Source organism: Pangasianodon hypophthalmus, chromosome 8, assembly GCF_027358585.1.
Source record: "Pangasianodon hypophthalmus isolate fPanHyp1 chromosome 8, fPanHyp1.pri, whole genome shotgun sequence".
Taxonomy (NCBI): Eukaryota; Metazoa; Chordata; class Actinopteri; order Siluriformes; family Pangasiidae; genus Pangasianodon; species Pangasianodon hypophthalmus.
This window is the reverse complement of record NC_069717.1, coordinates 7,251,656-7,270,264: the sequence shown is the minus strand read 5'-3', so window position 1 is coordinate 7,270,264 and position 18,609 is coordinate 7,251,656. Positions and strand designations below refer to the sequence as shown.

At 39.2% G+C, this 18,609-nt stretch overlaps 1 protein-coding gene across 5 annotated transcripts in view; it reads left to right on the top strand.

Annotated features, from left to right (window-relative positions):
• Window positions 1-18,609, top strand: part of pde4d (phosphodiesterase 4D, cAMP-specific) — a 139,111-nt gene that overhangs the window by 87,956 nt on the left and 32,546 nt on the right. Inside the window, exon 1 of one of the 5 annotated variants that reach the window (XM_053236479.1) lies at window positions 4,292-5,436. The exons of 3 other annotated variants lie outside the window; for them this stretch is intronic. In XM_053236479.1, coding sequence (XP_053092454.1) covers window positions 5,312-5,436 — 125 coding nt within the window. In that variant the 5' untranslated portion in view covers window positions 4,292-5,311. Of the gene's footprint in view, window positions 1-4,291; window positions 5,437-14,490; window positions 14,923-18,609 lie in introns of those variants that run through there. One more of the 5 variants, XM_026928268.3, reaches the window with a different exon arrangement.

The following is an 18,609-nucleotide window of genomic DNA, read 5'->3' as shown; positions in this document are numbered from 1 at the left end:
CTTACAGTATTAGCCTGCACCACAACAGCCTCCACAGGAACCAAAAAAAACCCTTTTTGCTCCTAATTTGCATCCACACTGCCTGAGAAAACTTTTCACATAGTGAAGTTTTGACATTTTCTACTGTACATATCGTTCTGAAAACTATAGACTTTGCTGAATCAGTTATTTCAACCAGTTATTGCATTTTAAAATCTGGCAACCCCAGAAGTGAAAAGGGAGAAAAATAGCATTTAAAGATTCCAGTTCCTCTGTGGGACATTTTCACATTTTTATTTCAAGCTGAACTGATTAGGCTTTTGTCCTTATTGTCATTACTATCCCTTATATATCATTGCTGTTATTATTTACTACATATCACAGTTGTACCACTATGTTTAATGCACTCTGAACTGCATTCAGCTGTTATGTCTACCTCCAGTGTAATATAAATTACACCTGAGTCTACCACTTTCTACTTAAGGTGCAATATTTGGATGTTAGCATGCTGTAGGATGTTGTGTGTTGTGTCGAATTTATCGTGTTGTGACCAACCACCAAGAAATATTCCTAATACATGTAAATGTATATGGTGAATAAAATGATGCTGATTCTGATTTCATTATGGCATACAACAGCGTAGTCGAAGTGTATCAGTCTCTGTGTGAGGAGAGCACACTTAGCTAGCAAGGTTTTATGGATCTTTTGGTCCTGACTGTTTTTACCATAGTGTTTGATAAACTCGCTCTTTATCCTACATGATCTTTGCAGAAAGAAAGGCTAGGCAAGGTTAGTATATTTTGGTGGAATATATTTACGGTTTCTTAAAGTCGAGGTGTCAAAGTATGTTATTAGACAGGAAAAATCCAATTTTCCTGACTGATGAACCTGATGGTTTTTTTTTTTTTTGGCTGTTTGCCAGAATTCAGCCACAGCGACATCTAATGTGTTTTCTTAAACCACTACACATTTTTGTTTTAGTACATAATTGAGGTATTTAAAGTGCAAGGTATTTAAAGTGCTGTCACAAAAAGGTATCAGGTTTAAGGTCAAAGTAGAAGGGACTATTGAGAACAATGGACCAGTAGTACATTTTTACTTTTGCATCTACACATTTATGCACTGTTTCTCTAATTTATGTCACAATTTTAAGGTTTCCATTTGACTCACACTCCTGATAGTGTACTATACCTTGTTGAGTTATCCAGTGTAAACATATTCCTCGCATTACACCTATGATCTACACCATTTGAGATGCCATACAAATGTGAAGTTGTATCCTGGAACTGCTCTGCTCTGAATTCAGAATTAGTTTGAAATGTAAAATGACATGATCCAGCTAAAAGTGGCCCCACCATCTCAGACTGACCCCCTGCAGAGGTAATTAAGGCTGTCTGAGCCTCAGGCACAGAGCATGATGGACACTCCCATTAAAGAGTCTCCACTAGAAAGCTGTCTGTCACTAGCTGAGAGTGTTTCTCCGTGGGTGTCCTTAACGATTGCAACAACCTGACTGCAGTATAAGAGAATGCATTTAAGAAGCAAAAACAAAACAGTGGCCTGTTTTCCATTTACAGCTTTGAGCAATTTTTTTTTATTTTTCTGTCTATCGGAGTTTTGATTATAGAACCTGTCACTGCTGTAAACTGTGATGTAGATGATGCTCTGGAAATGTAGTTTCCTTCAGTCTGCTGTGTGAGCCGTCGTTGTGCACTGCTCTACTGCTCTCTTGTGGTAATGAAGAGATGCGCATCTACTGTCCAGGTGACGTGCATATGACGGTCAAATCGAGGTTGAGAGGTTTATTCTCAAGAGTGCCTGAGAAGCTCAGCTGGACGGTGCCCCATTACACTCAACTGCTTAGACTGGATTCTGCCTCAGTTGTACGTTGCTTTAGATAAAATGGTTTTAAGGCTCTGAAAATGAGCTCAAGATTCTGTTGGATTTTCAAGATATTGTTTGTTAACAGTGTATTGATTCTACAGACTTTTCATTGTTTTAAAGATTAGGCTGACTCAGAAATATGCGCATCTTGCAAAAGCATGACCTTGTGCTCAACAGTGTCTTTATTAACTTGGCATCTCGGATATTGTATAGAGAATGCTGACTGCGTGCCTAAACCCTGTGCCTTATATTAACAAAAAGAGCTGGAGATTGGTAGCAATGAATGTGATGGCTTTAGCAGTTATTATTGCCAAAAGAGCTGGCACACAAGTGAGGAATTTAGTGAAAGGGAGTGTTGTTAGGTGAGGAGATATTAAACCAATGCAAGTGACAGAAACACAATGAAATCAATTTGGTTTAAGCTCAGACTTAGACTCATATAAGTTCCTATGAGTTCTCAGATAGACTTTTTGATTGCCTGCAGTGGTGGACTGACAAAAACCCCCAAAAATGTAAGCTAGTATTTATAACCACTTCAGAAAAAAAACTTATTTGAGTGTAGGTGCATAATACAAACTCCTATATTCCACAGAACTCTGATATAATGCAGTCAGATGCACACTAAGGGGAAAAATCAAATGTGTTGTTAGTTAACAGTGAAAAATCACTGAAGTTTTCTGTAAGGACATGTTTAACATTTTTTGAAGGAGTCTCCAGTGTCAGTGCTTTGTAAGAGTCAGATGTAAAGCTGTTCCTTTAGTTTTCCAGCATGGAAAAGTCCTCAAGATGAAAGGCTTTGTACTTCTTTATAACACGCTGCTTTTTTTCTGTCTTATTAACTTCAGGAGAAAGTAAGGGCTAAAGTATCCATTGCTCGAAGTATCCAAGGCTGAATACTCAATACACTCTCTCTAATGTAGTCAATAATGTATTCAGTTACAAGAATAAAGGGTCATTTATTGTGCTTAATTTTAGAATACTTTTAGAATATATATTTTAAAGGCAGAATTGGGAGTATTATGATGTGTGTTAGGTAATCTTTGGCTTACTTTGCTGTGATCAGTGTTTTGGGTGGTAGCTTGTTAGAAATAGTGAGTATGTTAATTATTTGTTCATTGTATACAGAAGGCAACAAATATTGATTGACAACACCTGACAATCCCTTCACATTCACACACATTGAGTAAGTATTGTATAATACATTTAGACACCTTGGATTGGTTAAAAATATCTATAGAAATAATCTGCATATGTTCCAGCTGTGCTGGAAGATGCATGAACAATGAAGTGTCCATTTTAAAAGTGAGTCTGAGCTATTAGCCACATCATTCTATGTCAGGGCTGGTCCATGTCAACAAGTTCAGCTGGAAGTTCATCGAAGTTTCATGTACTCAGAGTAAACAACTGATAAATCACTCAAAGTGAATGGCTCAAAGCAAAGCAGTGTAGACAAGTTATGCACACTTACACTTGATTTTAAATGATTTAGTTCTATTGTAGACTAACGGTAATCACATAGGCCTACTCAGTACACACGCACACACACGCCACACACATACTGAAAGAAATAGCTTAAAAACCACTAACTGCACAATAGTCTTATAATCCCATGTCTTACCTGGAATTACAAACTCTCCAAACTTTTTCTACACTGTCTAATCTGAAAGTTTCTTCTGCTGCTTATTCACCATTTTTCCTTGCCAAATGTGTGGGCGGTATTTCGGCTTTAGAGGTTTTAGCCCAAGCGTCCTTGCTTGACCATTGTGCAATTCTCAGACAACTGCGTTTTATAAATAGCGAAGAGAATTTTCTGTCATTCTTTTATCTCTGCCTTTTTGTGGTCATTAAGAGATATATATTCTAAAACTATTCTAACAAAATTTTATAAAGCAATTTGAATATACTAGATGTTTCAAAATGTACCGAGGACTGAATACTGTTCTAGTTTTAGATTCTGAATATGTAACGCCATTACTTGTATACTGTTACAACCCAACCCTGGCTATAATATAAGGGATAACAGAAACTAACGCTTTTTTCATTGACATTCCCTCAACATTAAATGTGACTATAAATGCATAAAAGGTATGATGTGTGTTTCTTCAATTAATAAACAGTTTCAATTGTTGGCAAATTGCAGTGGTATTAAAGGAATAAAACACTACACGTTTTTAAAATAAAATAACCAATGTTGTGTTTTATTCCTAACTTATATCACTGTTTTTATTTGCTTCTTATTTATCAGTGGCATTTATCACTTGCCAGCGTTTGTTTTTTTAGCTTTTTGGGGGTGGGTTGGATCTTTGCTGGGTTTTTTTTTTTTTTTTTGAATGGTTAATGGCTCTAGCTTTCTGTAGAGTAAAGTTTTCTTAAGGAAAACCCTCTGTTGTGATGTTCTACATAGAACCTTCAAGGGTTTCCTCAAAGGGACAATTATAGTGCAGGATGACACTGTTCTTTCTTAAAGTGTAATTATCGGATAATCACTCAAATACTGTCAGATTATATTTAGGAGAAACAGACGGACTGGTACTGCCACAGGAACCGAAGGCAACCAACTATCTATAGTGCTGAGCTGAGCCATGTTCGCGTCTGAACCGCCCAGGGGCCATATAAGTTCGAGTTGTAATACACGCTAGCACTGGTGCATTCTGAGGGCAAAAGAGTATCAATTCAGGTCCTGCCTTGGGCTCTATCCGCGCAGGTGTCTAGATAATGCACGCATAAAACATGAGCCTATAGAGCTAATAGAAGTCATAAGACTCACTGTGGTGTTCATTAAGAGCTCTACCCTGCCCAGATTAAAACCCACTTCTGATGCATCCTCGTTATTCAAGACGTGATGAATTCATGTACAGCTGAAAGCAGCACAATCCATCATGATCCAGCATGTATAATTCAATGTTTTCGATGCCAAAAAGGCACTGGACTGCTTTTTGCACACTAAATTGACTCTAAGCAGAAATGAAGTGGCAGCAGGATCGGCTTGCTGGATTGATAATGTTCTCCTTGTACGTCACTCTCGCCTCTCTTATTAGGCTCAAGGACTTGGGATATAAAAGCCTTTAACAAATGGCTGTAAATCAAGTAGAGTTCCAAGAAAATGGAGTAGTGCTGCACACACACCTAGATGCGCATGCAGGGCCACACACACCCTTAAACTGGCTCCCATCTCTTCATTAAGTCCCTAATTGTTATTACTGCTCTAAAACTTGGCAATCTACACTCTCTTATAGACTCTCTTAGTGCTGCTCTCTCTCTCTCACACACACACGTACACACATACACACACACACAAACACACACACACATCCCCTCCCTCCACCCGCTTGCATTTTCTCCTGCTCTTTCTCCCACCCCCAGTCTGACTGGAAGAGACAGAGCCTTTGTCGCCTGCGAGTCTGTATCCGTCTGGTCTTTCATCACTCAGTCCTCTCGTCAGCCAGCGATGAGTCTGCCGGTGAGCTCGGAGCTCTGTTCCCTGGAGAGGGTCGCCCGCTACCGCAGCGCCTGCATCAATGGCTCTCCATATGCCATTAACAAGCCCATTGACATCAAGGGCCGAAGAAGATGGTAAAGATGACTTCTGCAAAGTAGAGTGGCACTGAGTGTCTTCAGCGCTAAATTACAGCTCACTGCTTTACTCAGGGCTTTTAGTAGCATGCAGTATATAACTGAGGGTTCATTTGCATCCTGTAGAACTTAATGTGGACTTTTGGATTTTCCAAATGTCCTGTTGTCTTGTATCATTGCTGTGTGAGCTTTGGCTGGCGTTCTGGTGTTTTCTCCTCAAGGTGGATTTATTGGACCGCTCAGCTGGAAGCTCGACTTCCTGGTCTGCTGGTTGAAGACCCACTTTGATCTGCTATAGACGGCACATTAATTTAAACAGAATGTGAAATGAACGAAGCGCGATATCAGTTTTCCTCACATGCCACGGAATTGTCAATAATTGTTCTCAGATCCCAGTTTAAATAAAGTGGTTGTGGTGGTATTGATTTCCAGGAGCCCTTTTTTTTTAGCCCTGACTCATGCTCAACATTGCCTTATCTCTGTGTCTGCTGCCCAAGAGGGGCTGAATAGCATCTCATCAGTGGTAATAATCACTTTTGCTCTGCTAATATTGGACCTTATTATAAAGGAGTTATAAATGTGGGTCATGAGTTTGGTGCCATAGTGGTGTTATAATAGCGCTGTCTCAAAAGCTGTTCTGTTGTTTGCATGAGAAAAAAGGCATGGGTCAATATCGGAGGTGCACGCTGAAAGACGTAAGGTGTGTGTGTGTGTGTGTGTGTGTGTATGTGTGCGCTCAAGCAGTGGCCAACTGAATGCTGGGCAACAGTGCAGCTATCAGATATCTATCCAGTGCTACTGTTATTAAAACACACACATTGGCAGTCCAGTTATCGGGTTATTTTTCAGTGGATTAATTTGAATCTGGTAGCTTTATTATTTGTTTGAATTTTGACAGACGACTGAGTAGGTGCGTAATTCTGACCATGCATTACATGTGGAATCATATGGCGCACATGGTGGACATTTTTCTCATCACATATATTCAGTGTAGCTCCTGTTGGTTCTGTAATCAATAATAGGAAGCAGGGAGCTATTAGCCTGTAAGGAAAGCGAGTGTGTATTGCGCTGTCACACAGATATGAGCTGAACATATATGCAGTATGGAGATAAGCCATACATTACTAATGTACACCATCTGTTCTTTGTAATGTAAAGTCAGGGATGACTAGGTGTTACTTTACTTAAGTGATTAGAACACACATTTTTGGTGTGTTGGATTATTAATAATGATATGCACATGCATTTTCGTTTTTTGCACTGAAAAAAAATATATAATGTTTTTGTGCTTTATCACTGAAGGTGTTAGGAAATAGACATGACACAGCACTGGAATAATCTAGTACTAGAGCTACGGTTAATTATGATACAGGCCTGATTACAAAATTTCCATCCTTGATGCATGAGTGTGATTTTAAGCTTAGCTCACCGTAGCCATGTTTTTATTAATTAGCCCTGCACAATATACCATATGTTCATGGTTATTAAAAATCCTCCACCGTAACACAATAGCCAGTATAATGCATTTCATTTAGGAGTCCACATGAATGTGAATGAGTTATTTCCAGGTCGACGCTGGGATGAGCTAACACCGTAGGTGATGTGAGAGTGTGTGTGTGTGTTTTTTTTTTAAATGTCAGAGGTAAGGCAGGTGAGATATCACTAGAAGTGGGGCTGATCTAGGGACAGTGTGTAGGCAGGTCTGCGGGAATAAGTCAAAGAGGTGACTGTGTGTCAGCGTGCACTTTTTATTCTTTCACTCAGCTTCTGTTGGTTATGCAGTGGCTTTGTAGCACTGATGGTAATTCCTGATCTGACACAGTTATGCCTTATTATTCATTCTGAGCCATGCTGAGTTCTGGCCACTTGTTTGCCCACTGTACTGACTAGAGCTGGAGCTAGAGAACCTCTATTCACAATTCTGAATTGGGGAAAATACCAGGGTGGGGATTGCAACAGGCAAACTGACAACAGGAAGTGCAGTCTGACAATGCAAGGAATTACCAGGTGTTCAAACTGGCACCCTTGAATAACATATGCTGCATACTGCAACAGTACATGTATATGTATTTTAAAAAATATATATTTAAAAGCCTGTATGAGTAATAATCTGTGTTCCATTGCACCCCCACCCCACAATTTGAATACCACTGTATACTACATTATTTCTCCCAATAATATGCAGTGCAGGATGCAGTGTGTGAAATTTTTATTAAGCTGACTACAGTCATATAATCTTCTGTCAGTCAAATATGTTTGTGGGCGCAGTTACCTCAGTGTTACATTATATCTCCTACTGCTTCGTTTTTATGTTGAATATTTTCACAATTACCCAAATGTGACTCAAATTGTGCCGGTTTTTAATAGTTAAGGTCGAAATGCTTTAATTTTGAAACAGGATTGTATAAATACAACAGTGGCACAAAAGCTCATTTTCTGTTTTGTATCAAATGTAAGTGATCCCAGGATTGTGGGTTTGAGCCCCACGCTGGGTGTCAACCCCAGCCACTGGGGGTGCACAGGCTAGTGCAGTCTCAGTGCCGGTCCCAAGACTGGATAAATGGGGAGGGTTGCATAAGGAAAGGCATCCGGTGTAAAACCTGTGCCAAATCAATATGCAGACAATAGACGTTGATCCGCTGTGGTGACGCCTAACAGGAGCAGCCAAAAGAAGAAGAAGAACAACAAGTGTTTTAATTTACTAGTTAATAATTAGTTATCAGTATGAGGAAGCATATCTCATTATGTAGTAGTGCATGTTCTCCATTTGCTACTTCAGGCCTTCCTGTTCTATACAGACACACTATTTTTGGGGGGAAGAAAGATGAATGAAAATGATGAGCTGCACATCTATTTGATTATGGAAGAGAATCACTCCTAGGTGGAAAAAAAAATCTAGGAAGATGAAGTGCTAGAAATAGCTCATGGCTCTTTTTAACTGGCTTTAAGTGAGGGCTTTTTTCCCCCTAAGTGAGGAGAAAATCCATGAGTCAAATCCCTAGGAGGAACATACCAGTATTCTGCTGGAGAGATGGTGAGGTGGCTTCAGTTTTCTTCTCCTGGGGTCATATGAGTGCTGTTCAGTGCTGTACTCTATGTACTGTATTTGCGCTAATCCCAGTTTAATGGCTTGTTTCAGGCTCACACAGGTTCAGCAGGTACCTTCTAGAGGTGAACACGGTGTTCTGATCAACCAGGTCCCTGTCTAACCTTTACGCTAAAGTCCTGAAAAGGATCAAGTGATTGAAGCGCCTCTCTTTCACTTCTCAGCTCAGGCTCCTCTTTCATATTCTAATCCACCAGGAACATTAGGTCAGGCAGCAAGTCATTTGCCTGGTGCCTGGTTCTGGATGATGAGCTCCTCAGGTAAAGTACTGATAGCAACAGGGATGCAGTCAGAGTGGCAGTCAGTTTTTGGTTCTATTGCCATGCTCTGGCCTTCTCTCCCTTGTACCAGTCATACATTGCACGTGTATTGTTCTAAATGACCAATGTTGTGTTCATGGGGCCTTGTAAGAGGTAATTTGCAAGTGATGATGTAATTTCCCACCTCAGCATGTTCTATGTGAGAAGTATGTCTTTCAGTTTGCTCTGTCAGAGCATGTAACGCTAAAAAAAAAAAAGTTACTTTAGCTGCACTTTTGTTATTGAAACATGTTCTCATAGTATAAAGTATCATAACTGATCAGGGCGTCAATATATTGTGACATAGTTCATCACAACATAAATATTTTTATGCCCTGATCAGTTATGATACTTTATACTTTATTCATTTATGATACTTCATACGTTTTACTTTAAATCAGCTAATTTAAAGTAGCTGATTAATTGTTAAAAGTTTGTACTGAACATTTGAAGTTGTAAAATGTTAAAGCTGCATTAGGTAAGATTTCAACTAGAAGTCAAACAGTGTTAGCATGCTAACTAGCGTTATCATTAGCAAGGACGGTCATGACTTCAGTTTCAAGCGCACTTGGACATTCACCTGCCTGAAAGCCAAGTTACAACTCTATAAACATGCAACTTCTCCTCATAATGATTTATGAGGATATGAAGGGGCATTGGGGGCGTGTCTACAAAATAACTGACAGGAGGCCAATCCAAATATAAACAAACATTCCGGATCGGAAGGCAGGTTTTCCTAACATTTTTTTTTTTCATCTACGTATATTGTTCTGAGACAATGGTTTAAACTATAATTTTTTTAAATCATTTTTAGCTACTTTTCCCTGTTATCTGTATTAGTAAGAAATTAAAAATATTGACTATTGCACCTTTAAACCTTCATGGAATTTTTCAGTAGCTTTAATTTTGTAGGTGTTAAATAAAAACATCACTCTGCAAAGTTTAGCAAACCTATATATCATGATACAATTGTGTATTATAGAAATGTCTTCAAATATTGTTATATGATACTTTTGTCATTTCACCCACCCTTAGTTTTAAACACTAAACCTCTTGTTTCATTCATTCATCTTCAGTAATCACTTTATCCTGGTCTGAGTCGCTCTGGATCAATATCTCTACCTTTAAGTATGTTACACTAGTGTTCATCATTTTACATCATGATGTTCATTGTATTGCTTTGTATTAGTCTAGAGCTCCTTTTTTTCCCCAGACACAAATAAAATCATCTGTATATTGTAAAGGATTTTTCAATAGAGAATAATGTTCAACTAGTTCTGAGTAAAGAAGTCCACACTTAATCTGCTCTCAGAGGGATTCTACTGTATACACTTTTAATTCTGATGTATTTTCAAGCATTATACAATTTAACAAACTGTTAATGATGTGTGTACTTGAGATCATAGATCGATGCAGTGTACTTTGCAGCAGAAGTAAGTGGAGTCAGGATAGTGACTGTCTGCTTTTCCTGCTGCTGGTTTATGCTGTGGTTGATGCGTGTAAGAGTTGAGATGGGAAAGCCCACCCTGTTCTTAGACCATGCTAGACCAAATAAGGACACTGGGATTTGATGGGATTATAGTGAGAGGTCGGGGATAGTGACGTGCATGGCTCTGTCACACAAGCATGGAGTTAGGTCAGAGTATTTCAGTGCAGCACAGGTACAGCATCTCAGGCAGTCTGTCTCTGCTAGCCTGATGGCAAAAAGCTCTAAATATGAGCTCTCCTAAAGGCAAGAAGAGGAAACGCTACTTTAAGTCTCACAGGTACGCACACCTACATCACCCATTTACATGCTGCACTATAGATGTTTGTGTGTCTGTGTCTCAAACAGGTATTTGAGTTGAATTCTCTGTGATGAGATTTGTGCATGGAATTTGAAAGTACAAAAAAATGAGATACAAAAAAGGCTTCATGTTTGCACATGTCTTTGAAGGAGTAACTTTCTGTAGGATTCTTCATCAAACCTTTGAGAATTTCCCTAAAGGGTTTGAAGTTTGGAGGGTTTTTTCATTCCTTTTCCTTTATAATGTGATATTTTATTGCTGTTGAGCTATTTCTTCTTTTAAACACAAGAGGGCAATGTCACATGGCAGCCGTCAGATCGTTGCTTCCTAAAAGCTTAGGTTGTTCATTTCACAGTGTTTTACAGATTCCGATTGGCAATGTGGGAATTTTATGGGTCATACAGACCATTTAATAACGTAGAGTGGTGTGCAGTCTTATCTGAGCAGGGTCAGTATGGCTGCAGGTTTTCACACCAGCCTGATAGAAGTGTCCATTTAGCTGCATATTACAGTTCTACAGTAGCACCCTTATTTTCAGAATCAAGCGGAAGTGTTAGATTTGGATGTCTATGGAGTGTATGCTTCATCTTCAAATGCAGCAGGACAGATGGGCTTGAGTTTTTATGCACATTAGAAATAAAACCCAGCATGAAACTGGGTCGTAAGAAATGAGACATGAAGTCAGAGCAAATTTTGAATATCACTCCGCATTTAGAGCTGTTCCACCCACATCACTGTGAGTCCAGGCACGTTTAATGCGGACCATAATAGAAGTAATAGTCAACTAAAGACCAGGATTAGTGTTCCCAGGATACACTCCGGATCCACCACGATCATGACCAGGATAAAGCTCTTACTAAAAATGAATGAATGATCGATTGATTAAACAAGGTGTGACTGCTGCTTGGGTGGAATAAAACCTGCAGCCACGCTGACCATCTGTGAAGAAGATTGGACCTGATGTAGTTTGTAGAAATGATTTCTGTTCATAAAGTAATTTTCTAGTCTGGAATTCAAACAGAAAAAAATTTTTAGAGATTGATGTGAAGGCACACAAAAATAATACCTTTGCAATAGTAATTCACAGTGTATTTTTATTGTATTTTATCATAACTTGACACACAAGGTTTACTGAAAATTTCTGTTCATGAAAACTAAAGTATTGGCACCCTTGGCATGGCTTTAGGGTGTTTGCTGGCATGTTTTTTGTTTGTTTGTTTTTTAACTTGTGTCAATACAAAGAAAATAAGTGGCCAACTACAGGTTTATTAACATGGTTTAAATGGAAGAGGTACAGGACAACTGCTGTAGCACTTGCCTGATGAACAGACTTCAGTGTGGTTATCTAAGCTCTAATAGATTTCTATTAATCTTATAGCGCAGGTTTTAGAGAACCCACAAAATTTTGTTTCCGATGTCTCTTTCATCTGCCGCTTATTTCGCCAAACTCAGTGTTATATGCGTCAAACAGCACTGTAAACACCACCACATGCTTGTCAGCCATTGACTGACGCAGGTTGCTAGCAGATGAGAGTTTTTCTAATGGCTCTGCGTCACCATGAAAGACTCTTACTGGTTTCTGAGGCTTAGTCGGGGTGACAGGTGGAGGAGATGTTGAAGAACGTAACAAGGTCACGCAAGGGCGAGTAGATTTAAAGCTCAGAAAGCTTTATGGCTCTGCATGGCAGTGTAAAAATGGCATTTTACTGTAGATCGTAGCCTTGCTTTAGAGCTTATTCATTATACTGAAAAGTTTGTCTTTGTGTTGATTTTATGACTGCAAATGCAATTCAGTGTAAAAACGCTGACAGGGGAGGTGACTGTAGATCTGTGAGTTTCCACAAGCACAAATCCATACAACACGCTCATCTGGAGTGCTTCTCTCCTCTACCGTTTACCTTCTTCTGTTCGTTAACTTAACACGTGTGCAAACACACGTCCATCCTCACCCTAACACGCACACACACGCACACACACACTCAGACTTTTTTTGTCTCTGTGGTGTATCTGTGTGGTAACTTTATAAGCTGTATCCGCTTTACACACCGCATTGCGTAATTCAAATTTTCAGGGTTTTTTTTGTCCTTGATCCTGTGTTGTGTTTGTATCTGTCATTAGCATGAAGAGTCTTATAGCCTGAAAGGATCCAGATGTCCACAAATATCACATACTCGATGTAATATATATTTAAATCAATAACCTTGTTAACTTTAAAGTTGCTACAGTCGACATGCTGCTAACACCGGATAATGAAAATCTTTATTTATACAGCACAGGGTTAATCTGAAAAAATCAGATCTGTGTCATTTTTAGATAAGAGATTAAATATGTACCCCTTCAATTTTAGGCTTTGTTTACACAACAGGGCAAATCTGAATTAGTTCTTAAATGCCATTATACCACAGCACTGTTGAATTTTCTATAACAGCAGCTCTGATAATAGTTCCCACTGCAAGGTTTACATGAATGCACTCGTTCTAATATGTTGTTGTTTCTGTAGTAACAACTCACACAGTGACTTGTATGGCAGGTGCTCCAAATAACCTGTGCAATTGTTTATGGAGATCTTTATTTAACATTTATGGAAGAAGTCCCCAGTGTCAGTTTGAACAGTTTTCCATCAAGGGCTTTGTGGTTTCTCAGTAACATGACATCTGTGGTTTTTTGTTTTGTTTTTTTTTTTTGTTTGTTTGTTTGTTTGTTTTTGGTTTTTCTTTGTCTCATTAACTTCATCAGAGAGGGAAAAAGGGAGGCTGGGAGAGGGAACAATTTTTTATAGCTGTTATAATATAAGTGTTCTACTGTTCCACAACAGTAAATGTAGCTATAATTTTAATAAATAAAGTACTGAAATCATTGTCAAATTGCTGTGGTGTAAGAGGAATAAAACATGTTGGGATTGATGTTATTGGAAAATAATCAAGTTCACGGTGGTAACAGTAACTCAGCTTTGCATGAGGCAGCATTACACCACCAATTATTGATTATTTTCTTATAACAGCACTTTTATTACTTACTTTTTACAGCGTAAATGACTAGTGATTAAATATGATTTGTTTGTTTGGACTGTAATCACATTTGCTTACATATTTACACTGGTTGTCATAGTAATAAAGATGCTGGATGGTGCTGAGCTAAAGTTAGCTAAATACCAGCTAGAGGTTTCACAATGGACTATGACTTACATTGCGCAGTTCTAAAGGCAACAGCTACAAAAGCGGAAGAGATAAGTTTTTTTGCCATTGTCTCATCCTGCCTTAATGCTGGTTTATGCCCATACTGTTTTTGTCAGAAATATTGGACGTAAATAAATATTAAAAAAATGTATGAAAATACACCAAATCTGATTTGACTAGAATGTCCAGAAATCAACATACAAATATGATTTGAATTGATTGGAAATATTTTTTTCTGTATATTTTTAATTCACACTGCTCAAATCGAATTTTGCAAAAATTCATATTTGAGCTGCATTTCTGAACATGCTTTAGCTGCAGCTCTGTGAGCTATTATACTGGCCTTTCTTCTATTTCTGTCACCCGAGAGGAGCTCAGGGGTCCTGCTGCACACGTGCCCTGCTCGTGTTACTACAATGCTTTACTACAACTACGGAACTACAGTCTACACTGCAGTCCTCTGGGAGACTGCGAGAGAAAGACAAAAGGAAGGGCAGGAGTGAGCAAGAGAGACCGGAGATGGGAGAGAGACAGACAGAAGGAAGGGTGGGAGAGAGAGATAAGAGGTGGGAGAGAGACAGACAGAAGGATGGGTGGGAGAGAGAGAGACCGGAGATGGGAGAGACAGACAGAAGGATGGGCGGGAGAGAGTGAGAGAGACTTGAGGTGGGAGAGAGACAGACAGAAGGATGGGTGGGAGAGAGTGAGAGACCGTTGGTGGGAGAGAGACAGAAAGAGGGATGGGTGAGAGAGAGTGAAAGAGACCTGAGGTAGGAGAGAGACAGACAGAAGGAAGGGCGAGAGAGAGTGAGAGAGACCTGAGGTAGGGGAAAGAGAGTTGGATTGGACGGGGTGGGGGGGGCAGATTGGACTGGTTCTCACACACCGTAGTAACACTGGGCGGAGAGAAAACACTGTACTTCAATGAGGAAGGGGAGGTAGGTAGGAGTGTGTGTGAACAGAGGAGCGAGTGGGAGTGCAGCGAGTTGGAAACACGTGAAGGCGGCCCCACACGCTGCGTTTGCTTTGGAGACGTTCGAGCGGAGACGGTCAGCCACCATGAGTATTGTTATGAAGCCTCGCTCGCGCTCCACCAGCTCACTGAAGTGCACGGAAGGGTAAACTTTTTGCTTGACATTGTGTGCTTTTTTGCCTTGCTAATGGATTATTACTCTGTCTCAGCATGCTGCCTCTTGCCCTTTTCTTATCTCCTCCTAGCTGTCAGAATTTCCTTGTGTTGTAACTGCCTGCTTCCTCTGGTTTCGTTTCCTGTACTTAAACATATACCTTTTTCCTGGGATTTATCCTCACATTCCTGGCATTGTCAGGCCCCTCCTCGCTCTGTCTCACTATCACAGTCTCTCACACACAGACACATACTGCCTTTTGGCTGCTTACTGAGTGTCGAGGGTTATATTTGCTAGTTTTATAGGCAAACTGTGGAATTAACAGTCAATTCACTCTTCAGTTAATTAACTCTGTGCCATGCGGTTAATTGCAGTGAAGTGCTCGGCTGCTCCTGATGTTTTATGTGTGTTGTGGGTTCAGACGTGGTCTACGCTGTGTTTTTGACATCACTCCCGGGTGTGAGATGTTTCTGTGTTAGCACACTGGGACTGCTGAGTGCTGTTTACATGCTGGAGGGCAGATAGCTCGGCCTCTTTTCTCCTGCACCATCTTGTTCCTTATCTTCTTGTGCTTATTATAGACTCGGACGGCGTGCTTGTTGGCATAGCGGAGTTTATCTTTTGTGATTACTGTCGTGTCTGAATGAATTGTTATTCACTTAGGCTTGTGATAACAGGCATATGAAGGTATTGTGCTGCTATGGAAAAGCATTGTTATGCTGTTTTTGTTATGGACCGCCAAGTATGTGTTTTTATTAGATATTTGCCGATGGGTGGGTGTTACGTCTGCGTGGATGTGTTTATGTGTAAGGACGATACGTGTGGAATAGGGCATACTGCTTCTGGAATGCAGCATGTCATCACTATTAATGAAGTCTTTCAGCTATGTAAACTTTGGGTAGGATGCATTTGCAGTGTGTTTGGGGAAGCGTGTATATGTGTTTGTGTGTGTGTGTGTGTGTGTGTGTGTTATTCAAGCATGTGAAAAGGTCAGAAGGTTATGAGGGAGGGGTGACTGCCTCTACTACTTTGGCAAATAAATTTTAGACTTCTGCTTTGTTAAATTCTTTTGTCTTATATTGTCGGTGTAAGTTGCACTCTTGGCAATAATGTCTGAAGTTGTGGCATGCTAACAACAAAAAATAACAAAAATAAAAAAAAGAGTGAATAGAGATTACATTAGTACATTAATGCTTAAAATATTGAACTATAATTTTAGTAATTTAATGTTTACACTGCACTTGAGATGTATTTGTGTCAATATTATTCTGAAAGTTCTGAGGAAACTCATGGAGAAATTTGTAGGTAGTACCACTGAATCAAGTTTTATCAGCCATTCCATTGCTGCTTGCAGTGAGTATATGCTACAGTGGCTACTATGTCAGTCAAAAACTCTATACTTGCACAGAAGTTGTACCTAATTAAATGCCAACTCTGTCTTTTTATTGTCTCGTTCTGTCTTTGTGTTGGGGCCGTATTCAGAGTAGGTGAATTAAGACCAAAAGTTACATCAATATTTACTTTTGGAAAGTCACGCATATTCAGAGTTGGTTTGCGCACACACTTAATAGATCTTCTGGGCTCCCCAATCAGATTATGTAAATCACCTGCATGTAGTTCACGCCTCTGTGGTTGCCAGGTGTTTCTTGAGTAGAAGACACGTTTTTGTTTTCGCGTTTGTCCTGCCTCGTGACTTGGCAGGTTAATTTCCTGATTGTTTTCACCTGTTCTCTGTTTAGGTCTTGATTAGTTTCTCTTTTTATGCCCTCATGTTCCTGTGTCGAGTTGCGAAGACTTGTTCATTGTTTGTGCATTTTATGTGTGTTGTTTCCCTGTTTGTGATTTCCGGTTTTCCGACTCTTGGCTGTGTTCTGTATCAACAAAGATTATTGGTTTGCCACAAATAAAGAAGGCACTGAATCTATGCACTTGTGCCCTGCCTCTAATCATTGCATGTTACAGTTTGGGTAAAGATATGAGTGCGGTAAGTGAAATGCTCAGTACTGAGCTGAATGCAGAACAGCTATCAGCCACTTGCTTTATTACTACAATGAAGAAGGATAAAGGTGTTGAGTCAGGTGCTAGAGCAGGGAAAATGCAAAAACATGGTGTATCTTCATATATATTTAATTATTCTTAAGGGCAATATATGACTAGAAAGCTGATTAGTGCCTTGCTTCTATTTTACACAGAAAGTAGACAGTAGGTTTGCATAAGTAAATAGCTGCTGCTGAAAGAGTTTAGCCGTTGGCGCATTTGATCTGTCATGCTGATTGGGTTTTTCCTGACAGGATGTGACCGGCCCATTGCCTCCTGGAAGATATTAAGTTACTAGACTCTAAGAAAATTGCTCTGAGATTCGTATCAGAAAAATAGGAGATTTTTTTTGTTAAACAGGATCAGATTATGAATCGTGAATACGAAGCTGTCCAGGCTTTTAATAAGTAAGTAATAATAAATGGAAAAACTTTCAGATAATGTGTTGCAGTTTCTGAGATCTGATAACATATTAAAAAAATTAGCTTTAACAGTCTTGAATTTTCTGTGACTTTGCTGCCAGAACCTGCAAGCTAAAACCCACTGAATTCCTTTCCATGTTTAGGCTGATTTATTGTTTATTTCAGCGTCATCCGTGACGTTAATGAGGGAAATGGTGATGGCCAGTAGTTAACACATGCTTGACACATCTCTATAAATTGCTATCTGACACCATGTGTGTCATATGTGCTTCATTTCATATTTATCATTTGTAGAAGGGAGAGTTTTTCACAGTGTTACAAAGAAAAGAATAGAGTAGAAAAGAATACAGTAGAAATCTGTTTCTGGACATTGTATGTATTGTACAGTTCAGTATAAAAGTTTTCACCCCATGGGTTATGGGTAAATGTATATCTATTTAATCTGTTTTACATCCAAAAAAAATTACAAGAAGTTAAAAACAAAATGTGGATGGATCCTGGAACAAGACAACAACAAAATATAAGGCAAATTCAGCATGAAAAAATGGTTAAACTAAAGGTTTGGTCATGATCCAGTTGGAATTAAAAAAGGCAATGACACAGCATATGACATTGAGCAAGCTTCTAACAGCGCTGTCAGTCATGTATAATGTGGAGTAAATATTACAACCAAAGAGGATATGAGAGATGTTGGAGTTATTACAATTATTAGAGAATAGTTATATCACATTCCGAAAGGGAAATACAAACTTTTGATAGTCTTTTTTTTGTTTTGTTTTTTTAAACTTGTCAGTATAAATGTAATTTCATCTTTATTTTTTCCTAAGGGTGTGCAAACTTTTGCACTCCACAGAATACATGTTTGTATTGTACATAAGTAAGCAGTTTGCATTTGATACTAGAGTTTCATGGCTGGTAAATATAAACTTAAATCATAACCCAGAGAAGTATGTGGGCGGGGGCAAAGAATAGGGATCAGTGATTGGTCATTGCTGGGGACGGTGGTCATTCAGCATCTGTTAGCTGTAAAGCTGTAATGTGTGCATAAAGATACTTAATGTATGCTCAGTGTTGTCTCTAGATTCTAGCCTCTATTCAATTTCTAAAGAATTTTGCAATATCCAGTAGTGACATTACTGATTTTGCAACCATGGGCTTGTCTTGACAATTTTACTGAGACAGGTTATGGCAGTGCTTTAACAGTGAAATAACTAAAGCC